Source organism: Leucopleurus acutus (genome assembly GCF_964270905.1).
Source record: "Leucopleurus acutus genome assembly, chromosome: 5".
In the NCBI taxonomy this organism is placed as follows: domain Eukaryota; kingdom Metazoa; phylum Chordata; class Mammalia; order Artiodactyla; family Delphinidae; genus Leucopleurus; species Leucopleurus acutus.
In genome coordinates, this window is record NC_139147.1 from 18517112 (window position 1) to 18529692 (window position 12581).

The 12581-nt window shown below is 39.5% G+C and overlaps 1 protein-coding gene across 1 annotated transcript; it reads left to right on the forward strand.

Annotated features, from left to right (window-relative positions):
• Positions 1 to 7077: 7077 nt before the first annotated feature.
• On the forward strand, positions 7078 to 7956 carry LOC309961657 (putative monooxygenase p33MONOX; the record flags this gene model as incomplete). Its single annotated transcript, XM_082839116.1, has 1 exon — positions 7078 to 7956. One exon carries the CDS (start codon positions 7078 to 7080, stop codon positions 7954 to 7956), a length of 879 nt encoding a protein of 292 aa, XP_082695242.1.
• Between the last annotated feature and the right edge of the window lie 4625 nt (positions 7957 to 12581).

Below are 12581 nucleotides of genomic sequence, written 5' to 3' on the forward strand. Positions count from 1 at the left end.
AGGAGAAATAAAAATGTAATCCCAATTCCCACTATTTAGAGGTAAGCACTATTCACTTTTACCAGGTATCCTGCTGGATGTCTCCCTATGTACATAAACACAAAGAGAAGAAGACGAGCACTAACATGAATGGTAAAATTGCATGTTACTCTGTGATCCACTTTGTTCATTCCATAATATATCTTAGGTATTTTATATGTCAAAATATTTATTTCTGTATCATCACTTTAATAGCTGCATGGTATACCATCTTATGTATGAAATAATTTATTTTAAAAACTTCTTTTGCTGAGTGTATTTCCAATTTTTCTTTATTATAAAAATAATTGCAGTAACTTAAGTGTACATTATGCTTGTCTAGTTATCTCCTTCAGGTAAATTCCCATAAGTGGGTTTGTTGGCTCAAAAAGAACAAAATTGCCACCTGTCGTCCAAAGTTGTTTTTTTTAAATCAATTTACACTTGTACTAGCAGCATAAGAATATACAAATGCCAATAAGTATATGAAAAGACATTAGCCATCAGGAAAATGCAAGTCAAAACCACAATGAGATATTACTTCATATTCACTAGAATGGTTATCATCAAAAAGACAGATAATAACAAGTATTGCTGAAGCTATGGAGAACTCGGAGCCCTCATGCACTACTGGTGGGAATGTAAATTGGTGCAGCCACTTTGGAAAACAATCTGGCAGTTTCTCAAAAAGAGTTACCTGACGACCCAGCAATTGCGCTCCTAACTATATGCTCCAAAAAATTGAAAGGGGCTTCCCTGGTGGCGCAGTGGTTGAGAATCTGCCTGCTAATTCAGGGGACACGGACTCGAGCCCTGGTCTGGGAGGAACCCACATGCCGCGGAGCAAACAGGCCCGTGAGCCACAACTACTGAGCCTGCGCGTCTGGAGCCTGTGCTCCGCCACAAGAGAGGCCGCAATAGTGAGAGTCCTGTGCACCGCGATGAAGAGTGGCCCCCGCTTGCCACAATTCGAGAAAGCCCTCACACAGAAACGAAGACCCAACACAGCAAAAATAAATTAATTAATTAATAAATCCTACCCCCAACATCTTCTTTAAAAAAAAAAATTGAAATCAGGGACTCAAACAGATATTTGCACACAAATGTTCATTGCAGCAGTATTCGCAATAGCCAAAAGTAGAAAGTCTTCATCAACGGTGAATGGATAAACAAAATGTGGTATATCCATACAGTTGAGTATTATTCATCCATAAAAGGAAAGGAAGTTCTAATATTTGCTGCAACACAGATGAACCCTGAAAACATCATGCTAAGTGAAATAAGTGAGACACAAAAGGATAAATATTGCATGATTTCACTTACATGTAATATCTAGAATAGGCAAATTCATAGAGACAGAAAGGAGATTAGAGGTTATCAGGGGCTGGAGGCAGAGGGGGAAATAGGGAGTTACTGCTTAATGGTTACATTTCTATTTAGGGTAAAGAACAGTTTGGAAATAGGTACTGATGTTTGTTGCATGGCATTGTGAGTGTAATTAATGCCACTGAATTATGCATTTAAAAGTGGTTAAAATGGCAAATTTTATGTTATACATATTTTACCACAACAAAAAAATGAAAAAAATATAAGTTCTAAAAGTTTTTTAAAGGAATTCAGTACGGATACATGCTACAATATGGATAAATTTTGAAAACATTTTACAAGATGAAATAAGTTGGTCACAAAAGACAACATATTGTATGATTCCAGTCTATATAAAATGTTCAGAATTGGCAAATCTACAGAGACAGAAAAGTAGATCAGTGGTTGCCTAGGGCTGGAGGCCCGGGGTAAGGTGGAGTGAAAGGAGGAAGGACGGGATGGGGGTATGAAAATGTTCTGAAATTAATTGTAGTGATATTCACATACAACTATGTGAATATACTAAAAACCACTGAAATTGGGCTACCTTGGTGGCACAGTGGTTGAGAGTCCACCTGCCGATGCAGGGGACACGGGTTCGTACCCCGGTCCGGGAGGATCCCACATGCCGTGGAGAGGCTGGGCCCATGAGCCATGGCCGCTGAGCCTGCACCTCCGGAGCCTGTGCCCCGAAACGGGAGAGGCCACAGCAATGAGAGGCCCGTGTACCACAAAAAAAAAAAAACACAAAAAAAACATTGAAATTTACACTATAAATAGGTGAACTGTATGCTATATGAAATATATCTCAAAAAATCTGTTGTGTTTTTTAATTGTGGCTTTCTCTGTGATGGATGAGTTGGACCATTTTTTCCATATTTATTGGCCATCTGTATTTATTCTATTGTAAATGGCTTGTTCATGTTCTTTGTTCTGGTTGTTTTGTTTTTGTTTTTATAAACGCAAAGATATATTCAGAGTCTACATTGACAAGTATTTTTTTAAGTACACTATTTTCTGGTGGAAAATACTGCAGGTGGCATGCCTCAAGCCAGAAGAGAAGTCCAGTTCTGAAGCTGCTGACAGTCTAACAGGTTGAATTGATTTTATTTGTAGCAGAGTAAACACAGCATGGAAGGGCAGCACAAAGAGAACACTCCTTGAATTCTTCAGTACCATACTAGGTGCTGTACAAATATGACCTCATGTAATCCATCACACCCATTTACGAAGGAAAGAGGTCAAGTTCCCCAAGGTTACACAGCCAGCTGCTGCAACTGGGATTTGAACCTAGTTCCCTGTCTTCAAAGTGCTAGTCCATTCTAAGTGCCCTCTGTAGAGTACTGATCACATGAGCATGACCAGTAATAGGAAGCTATGATGACGCCCTTTGTACTTTCTGAGTTCCAGACACCTATGACTGCAGTAATGCTGAGAAGCCACTGGCAATAGGAAATTGCAGCTGTCAGAATGTACATTTCCTTCACTGCTCCCAGAGATGCCATGTGGAGAAATTTACCAACACAAACATAAATTCTTCAAGGTCCCTCGAATGCCCCTGTGGGGAATTATGAGACTCCCTGGGTTATAAGGATTATACTTGGACATCTCTGCTCAGCCAAAGCTCTGATTCAGGATGTAGCAGTAATATGTCAGATGTCACACATAGACCAAGAAATGTCAAAGTCACACGAAGAATGACATACAGCCATCAAAAGAGCTAATAAATACCTCACTTGGGAAATTAATTTGTAAATTCCATAGGATTATACATCTTTGTAATTACGGATAGTGTCATACAAAGATAAAATTTCTTCATTGAAAGAGTTTCTCTCTTCAGACCTTTTATTTTACAGATGTGGAAACTGAGATCCTGAGATTTTAATTAACTATTTTACTTAGAAAAATCTCTGAGGGGAAGGCAGCATGATTTCTGATGACTCTAAATCCCTAGCTTGGCTGCCCTTCCTCCTAACTCAGGAAAACCTCCAAAGTCATTTTTCTATGGCAAAACCGTATCCTGTGAATTTAATATTTTCTAGCTCTCTCTGCTGCACTGGGAATTGTTCAACTCTAACTCCCTTTAGCTATGAAGACTGGAAGAGAATACAGTTCTCAACACTGCTCATGCTTTCAAGTCACATGTCCTCAGGTTGCTAAAAATCTCCAGTCTGTGAAACACGAAATGAAATGCCAGGATGCTATTTTTGATTGACATAGAGAGCAAGGAAGCAGATTTATATCCACTGGCAAAATTGTATGCTGATAGTTAGAAACTGCTAGTGATGATATGAATGTTACCACATTGCATGGATGAAGATTCCACTTTTCCTGTTTATTGTGATGAGAGTGCTTTCCTTTGGCCTCTACTTTCTAAGATTCTAAAATTAGACATTTAACTTTATTTTTAAATTAATTGTAAATGTAATTGTATCATAAGTGTGATTCAGCAACGAGTGAAAAGAACAACAAATGGAGGTCAGGAACCACTTGCTTTATCATCTTCTATTTCATCTATGTTTTCCTTCCCTTGGAATTCATATAACTTATTTTTTTAAATACTTCTACAAATAGATATGCTCAGAAAATTTATATGAATTAATTTTTCAAGCAGATATGACACGGGACAAAACCGAGTTCAATAACCATAAATATATTTTTAATCCTTATGTATAGTCTAGCACAATAGAATGGATTGCTTTAAAAGATAGAAAGTGTTCATTTAATTTTTTAAAATATATTTCATGTGTATTCTGGTATCAGCCAACCCTGTGCCCCAGTAGCAGGTAATTCAAGATAAGCACACTTAAAATATAAGGAAAATACTTAAAATGTCAAAGTCTGTGGCACATTTACATAGCAATATAGAATTCTGCTTCACTCCTTGGTTAATGAACATAATGGTCAGGCTTAAAAATAAATATTTAATATATATGCATATCTGACATATTCATATAATATATAACATTAAATAATATATGCTTATATTTGATATATATTAAATAATTATTTTAGAATACAGTTGGAATCAATTGGAAAGTCAAAATATAATTTTATATATAAAGAGGTAGATATATACTGAACTAAATATATGTTAAATACCCAAATATATATCAATGTAATATATATATATATATATATATATATATATATATATATATATATATAAAATAAAAAACCTGACATCTTCTTTCTCTCCATTCAGTTAACCGACTGGTGATTTTTCACAATCATGTAGATAAAAATACAAACAAGAATATGCACTTATATAGCCAAGAAAAATCTATAGTATTGTCTTTTTATCTTAACTCCACTTTTATTGTCTTTTATTTTCTAAGGGATTAGACTACTTCTAGACTTCCGTGTTTCTATGTTAGTTTTTTTCCAAGTAGATTTTGTTTTACTCTTTCAGTTCATGCCATTGTTTGCTGACATAGTGAAATGTTACTTACTGCACAATAACTGGCCAACTGGAGAACATATTATCTGGAAACTGGGAATGCAAACAGTAAAGAACGTCAGGATCCACTAAAAATAGAAGGTTTTATACTTTCAGTTTAGTCATCTTTGTTTGGGAATTAAAATCTCTTACTTCAGCTCATCGTGAGTTTTTTGGGGTTTTTTTTAAAGCATAGTGGGGGGAACAATTCAATGTGAAAGTTATTTTTTTTTTAACTTTTTTTTTAGCCCATCAAATTTCAGTATACATAGTTAATAACCACTTCAAATTGCTATGCCAGGAGAAACCACTCTTACCTAATTGGCTGCCAAGGCTCATAAAGCACCTCTGTGCCACTGGTAATTCATTGTTCTATTGATATGGTAACTCACAGTGATATTTTCTGGCTGTCATCTTTTACACTCACTGATGCTCACTTCCTTCAATTTTTATATCCAGTAGTTCCAAAATTAAAGGCTATGTCTTGGCCATACGATTTTTAGTAGGTTCTTTACAAGTTCTCCTAAGTGGATTTTCTCTTTGTCTATACCACACACATACGCACACATATGCATGCATGCATGTACACACACACAGACTTTAAATGGTTGAATATATTCTTCTCCGAGTAGAATTTTTTCATTAGATGTAAAACATTTCATTTTCATACGGATCTACAGTGCCTTTTAAAGCTACTCCAAAGCCTCATTATGTGACACATTGGTGATCAAACCACTTTATCTCACAATGCCAGAATCTTTACAAGATCACAGCTAATGACTTCGTTTCCAGAATGGTGTCATGTGGCTCAGTTCCCGGAACCAAATCATTTCTGTCAGTTCTTTTCACAGGAGCACACATCTTCTCTGTTGGTATAGAGTGTCATGCAGTGGCTGGCACTGTGCAACAGCAAACAGCTCATATCAGGACCCTCCGTCTCCTTCCCCCAGATGACTCTGCACGAGGTGAAGAAGAACGTTCACACCTGCCAATTCTGCCAAATTTCAGACTCTCAGGCCACACACTAGTTCATTTCACATTCTCAAGAGTGTGAAGAGCTGTCTTTTGGCAGCAACCTGACTGTCCTCTACTACCTCGGAGGAAAGTAGAATTCATCTTTCCTAGTAGAATGGAGAAAAGTTTGAGACATGATGGGAAATGGTTCCTGCAGGGAGAAAAGTTTCCTTGGATGTGTCAAATCACTGTTAGCTTCAGTAAACATGGCGACTCAGCTCCAAGTGGGTCAAACTCCTCATTCCTCTCAACACCACTTCCTGGGACATTACAGGACACGAGCAAAGGGTGGAAACTTGATCAATGAGGTTTGTGGAACCCAAGGATGGCCAGGTTAAACGCCACAAAGAAATTAGTTAAACAGAAATCAGTCCACTTCAGCTATAGGGCTGCCACATCAACCACAGCTTACAATTGTGTTTGAAAAAATGTACATTTGGATTGTTTTCCAGAAAGTGGCTATGCCATTATACCCTGACTGCATTTGCCTTTGAAAAAAATTAATACAATATTCTGTAAAACGGTCCAGCTTACAATGACAAGCTATTGAACTTACTGCCTGCATCTACCTCACAGATCTTAAAGTAACTCAAAAGAGCCATCTGAATGATTAAACAGTAATCTGTTTGCAAAATCATTTTGTCCACCAAAAATCACCTCCTAACATCCTGAGACCAATCAGTTCCTCCCTGGGTTTTTAAGCCAGAATTCTACAACTAACATGGAAAAAGGCCACATTTTTTTCTGACAGTGGTGTGAACTTTTTAACTTTTCTAGTTGTTGCTTCATTAAGGATCATATTCTTGAAATTTTCAAAAGAAATGTTATTGCTGTCAAGTCAGCACTCAGCATTCATGTAAATGATGTGATGCTGTGATTCATAATAAGAAATATATTTTTGGGTCCCTCCCTGGTTGGTGCTCGGGGCCTTCTGTGTCGCCACGGGCACAGCGCCGCTCACACCATGGCTTGGGTCATGAATGCGCCACAGCCTCTCGAGAGACGTGGGTCCTCGGAGCCTTTTTAGTGCCGGAGCTCGGGCCGCAGGTGGCTCCGCGGAGGTGGAAAAACAGAACCTCTGGAATGGATGGACTCTTCCCGAGCAGCTTTGCTAATTTGCAGCAGCTAGACAATGCTCCTCTTTAACACCTGTCGGCATAATCTTCACATCATTTCACTCTGGTGGCAGGGACTCAGCTCTGAATTCTGTATAGAAAAAGCACCTGGATCCCAGTCTTCCAATGGCTTTGAGACAACCAGAAATGCCTGCCCTTGAGCCTAGGGGGCCTCTAGGCAAGATGTCCCTGCCCATCGGGACGTACCACTGGGCATTCAGCTATGATGATGCCCTGGAGGACCCTACGCCCATGATTCCTCCTCCATCAGACATGGACAGCATCCCCTGGAAGCCAGTGATTCCAGAGTGCAAGTATCAGCACCTTGTCAAGGTGGAGGAAGGAGAGGCCAGTGTCTCGTCCCGTGCCCTGCCATCGGCCACTGACGGTGCGGACAAGGTCCCCGTGGTGAAGGCTAAAGCTACCCATGTCATCATGAGGTCTCTGATCACAAAACAGACCCAGGAGAGTATTCAGCGTTTTGAGCACCAGGCAGGGCTGAGAGATGCTGGCTACACACCCCACAAGGGCCTCACCACCGAGGAGACCAAGTACCCTCGAGTGGCAGAAGCACTCCACAAACTAAAGCTCCAGAGTGGAGAGATAACAAGAGAGGAGAAGCAGCCGGCCTCCACCCAGTCCACCCCAAGCAGTAACTCCCACTCTTCCCCTAAGCAGAAGCCCAGAGGCTGGTTCACTTCTGGTTCTTCCACAGCCTTACCTGGCCCCAATCTTAGCACCATGGATTCTGGAAGCGGGGAAAAAGACAGAAGCTCGGCAGATAAATGGAGCCTCTTTGGACCAAGATCCCTCCAGAAGTCTGATTCCGGAGGTTTTGCCATCCAGGCCTACAAAGGAGCCCAGAAGCCTTCTCCAGTGAAACTGATCTGCAGGCAGGCCACCCGAATGGCCGAGGATCCAGCAGTGTTCAAGCCACCCAAAATGGACATCCCAGTGACAGAAGGGAAGAAACAGCTGCCGCGGGCCCACAATCTCAAACCGTAGGACTTGAATGTTCTCACACCCACTGGTTTCTAGAGCTCTTTCTGTTCCAGGGACTCTGGATAGAGGGTGTCTTGAGCCCAGCTCCCCTTTACCTTGGCTCTGACATAGGAAAAGTTTTGTTTTGTCTTTTAAAATTTCTCTCAAACTGAGGCTAGAGCTGGAGACATAATTGATTTTTGAGAAACATTAGTGCAAAGTTTGTCCTTGTGCAGAAGAAGCCATTTTGTACTGCTTTAGTTTAAAGTTAGACTAAACCTCAGCAGTGATGTATGGAGACCTCATTACCTATATTTGTATCTTTACTCTACCCAAGAACTTTGGTCATTACTTACTAGGTAAATAATGTTTGTGTTGTTCTAAAACCAAGGCTTCTTGATTCCTTTACCACTCTCCATGTGTGCATGGACAAATCATGGCGTAGTGGCGTTCACTGACTAGTTTAGACAACTTTAGCCCTCTTGGCTATGCTGGCACTGTGTGCTCCAGCCTCGTCAGTTATGGGGACCCAAGATCTGTTTGAGATATGGGTATAGTTAAGAGCCAGCCTTGGCAGGGATCCCCTCTGTTTTCTGCTGAAACCAGAATCTCCTTGCTTTTTGGTAGACCTCATGGATCACTTTGTCCTGCAGCCAGTTCTTACTGTAGTACCTCTTGGGCCAGCGCTGTTGGAGGGATGCTTCTCTTTTGTGTGTCACAGAACAAACACTAGCCTTACATATCCTTTGTTGCACTTTAAAGTGAGATTAATTTAACTCCCTTTTGGTTGAAAACTTCCTAAGGGAGAAAATTCAGTCTACTGGTTTGGTATAGATAAATGGATGTTAAACTTTCTTAAAGGAGGCAGCAACTGCAGTTTGAGTATAGTCTTGCGGTTCATATGAAACTAGTGTCACCTTATTTTGAGTTTCTTCTTCAAGCCAGGGCCTGAAAATGTTTTCCTGGGAGGTAGAAGAATTAAAAAATTTTCTGTATGCAATCATTTTCCCCCCAAATGAGCCTCATACCTTTATAAACACGTACCTCACTGAGGAAAGGAACTAGGGAAACCACCTTTTCATTTCTCCTCACTGTGTACATGTTCAATCATTGTCTTGAACACTGTCTCAAATTCCTGCTGTCCTTTGCTTTGGACAGTATGGTGTCTACACAAGGAGCTGAGCTGATCTTCCCACAGAGATGCCCTGGAGTCTAAAATGATCAGAGCAATTAATTGATTTGTGTCTTCTGTTATGCTTGTTTCTCTTAACTTGTTTTGGCAACAAAAATCCTTACTACTTTCTCAAAAAAATAAATAAATATATTTTTGGTCTTAGTCCCTGTTTCTACCACAGAGCTCCTAAAACTCTCAGAATTTCCTAAACGTGTTTTGTTATGTTAATGAGGTGACTTGTGCAAAGCACCTAGAGATGGGGCCTGGTTGCCAGGGGAACCAACCATATGATTAGAGCCTAGGAACTTTCAGCCTCACCACCCCAGGAGGGGAGAAGGGCTGGAGATTAAGTTCAGTCATCAATGGCCAATGATTTAATCAACCATGCCTAGGTAATGAAGCCTCCATAAAACCCCAAAAGGACAGGGTTGGGAGAGCTACTGGGTTGGTGAACACGTACAGATTTGGGGAGAGTGGCCCTCAGTGAGGGCATGGAAGCTTCTCACCCTTTCCCCTTTCCTTGCCCTATTCATCTCTTCCATCAGGCTCTTCTTGAGTTATATCCTTATAAAATAAACAGGTAATCTAGTAAGTAAAATATTTCCCTGAGTTCTGTGCTGCTCTAGTACATTAATCAAACTCAAGGAGGAGGTCACTGGAACCTATATAAGGCAACTGCTAACAGCTGTAAAACAGGAAATCAACAGTAACACAATAATAGAGGGGACTTTAACACCTCACTTACATCAATGGACAGATCAACCAAAATGAAAATAAATGAGGAAACAGAAGCTTTAAATGACACAATAGATCAGATAGATTTAATTGATATTTATAGGACATTCCATCCAAAAACATCAGATTACACTTTCTTCCCACGTGCGCATGGAACATTCTCCAGGATAGATCACATTTTGGGTCACAAATTGAGCCACAGTAAATTTAAGAAAATTGAAATCATATCAAGCACCTTTTCTGACCACATGCTATAAGATTAGAAATGAATTACAGGGGAAAAAAATGTAAAAAACACAAACACATGGAGGCTAAACACTACACTACTAAATAGCCAAGAGATCACTGAAGAAATCAAAGAGGAATTCAAAAAATACCTAGAGACAAATGACAATGAAAACAAAACAATCCAAAACTTATGGGATGCAGCAAAAGCAGTTCTAAGAGGGAAGTTTATAGCTATACAAGCCTACCTCAAGAAACAAGAAAAATCTCAAATAAACAATCTAACCTTACACCTAAAAGAAATAGAGAAAGAAGAACAAACAAAACCCAAATTTAGCAGAAGGAAAGAAATCATAAAGATCAGAGCAGAAATAAATGAAATAGAAACAAAGAAAACAATAGCAAAGATCAATAAAACTAAAAGCTGGTTCTTTGGGAAGATAAACAAAATTGATAAACCATTAGCCAGACCCATCAAGAAAAACAGGGAGAGGACTCAAATCAATAAAATTAGAAATGAAAAAGGAGAAGTTACAGCAGACACTGCAGAAATACAAAGCATCCTAAGAGACTACTACAAGCAACTCTATGCCAATAAAATGGACAACCTGGCAGAAATGGACAAATTCTTAGAAAGGTATAACCTTCCAAGACTGAACCAGGAAGAAATAGAAAATATGAACAGACCAATCACAAGTAATGAAATTGAAACTGTGATTAAAAATCTTCCAACAAACAAAAATCCAGGACCAGATGGCTTCACAGGTGAATTCTATTAAACATTTAGGGAAGAGCTAACACCCATCCTTCTCAAACTCTTCCAAAAAACTGCAGAGGAAGTGACACTCCCAAACTCATTCTATGAGGCCAGCATCACCCTGATACCAAAACCAGACAAAGATACTACAAGAAAAGAAAATTACAGACCAATATCACTGATGAATATAGATGCAAAAATCCTCAACAAAATACTAGCAAACAGAATCCAACAGCACATTAAAAGGATCATACACCATGATCAAGTGGGATTTATCCCAGGGATGCAAGGATTCTTCAATATATGCAAATGAATCAATGTGATACACCATATTAACAAATTAAAGAATAAAAACCATATGATCATCTCAATAGATGCAGAAAAAGCTTTTGACAAAATTCAACACCCATTTATAATAAAAAACTCTCCAGAAAGTGGGCATAGAGGGAAACTACCTCAACATAATAAAGGCCATATATGACAAACCCACAGCAAACATCATTCTCAATGGTGAAAAACTGAAAGCATTTCCTCTAAGATCAAGAACAAGACAAGGATGTCCACTCTCACCGCTATTATTCAACACAGTTTTGGAAGTCCTAGCCTCAGCAATCAGAGAGGAAAAAGAAATAAAAGGGATACAATTTGGAAAAGAAGGAGTAAAACTGTCACTGTTTGCAGATGACATGATACTATACATAGAGAATCCTAAAGATGCCACCAGAATACTAGAGCTAATCAATGAATCTGGTAAAGTTGCAGGATACAAAATTAATGCACAGAAATCTCGTGCATTCCTATACACTAATGATGAAAAATCTGAAAGAGAAATTAAGGAAATACTCCCATTTACCATTGCAACAAAAAGAATAAAATACCTAGGAATAAACCTACCTAGGGAGACAAAAGACCTGTCTGCAGAAAACTATAAGACACTGATGAAAGAAATTAAAGATGATACCAACAGATGGAGAGATAAACCATGTTCTTGGATTGGAAGAATCAATATTATGAAAATGACCATACTCCCCAAAGCAATCTACAGATTCAATGCAATCCCTGTCAAATTACCAATGGCATTCTTTATGGAACTAGAACAAAAAATCTTAAAATTTCTGTGGAAACACAAACGACCCCGAATAGCCAAAGCAGTCTTGAGGGAAAAAAACGGAGCTGGAGGAATCAGACTCCCTGACTTCAGACTATACTACAAAGCTACAGTAATCAAGACAATATGGTACTGGCACAAAAACAGAAACACAGATTAATGGAACAAGATAGAAAGCCCAGAGATAAACCCACACACCTATGGTCAACTAATCTATGACAAAGGAGGCAAGGATATACAATGGAGAAAAGACAGTCTTCAATAAGTGGTGCTGGGAAAACTGGACAGCTACATGTAAAAGAATGAAATTAGAACACTCCCTAACACCATGCACAAAAATAAACTCAAAATGGAGTAGAGACCTAAATGTAAGTCTGGACACTATAAAACTCTTAGAGGAAAACATAGGAAGAACACTTTTTTTTTTTTTAATTTTATTTTTTGCTGTACGCAGGCCTCTCACTGCTGTGGCCTCTTCCGTTGCGAAGCACAGGCTCCGGACGCGCAGCCCCAGTGGCCATGGCTCACGGGTCCAGCCGCTCCGTGGCACGCGGGATCCTCCCAGACCGGAGCACGAACCTGCAGCCCCTGCATCGGCAGGCGGACCCCCAACCACTGAGCCACCAGGGAAGCCCCCAGGAAGAACACTT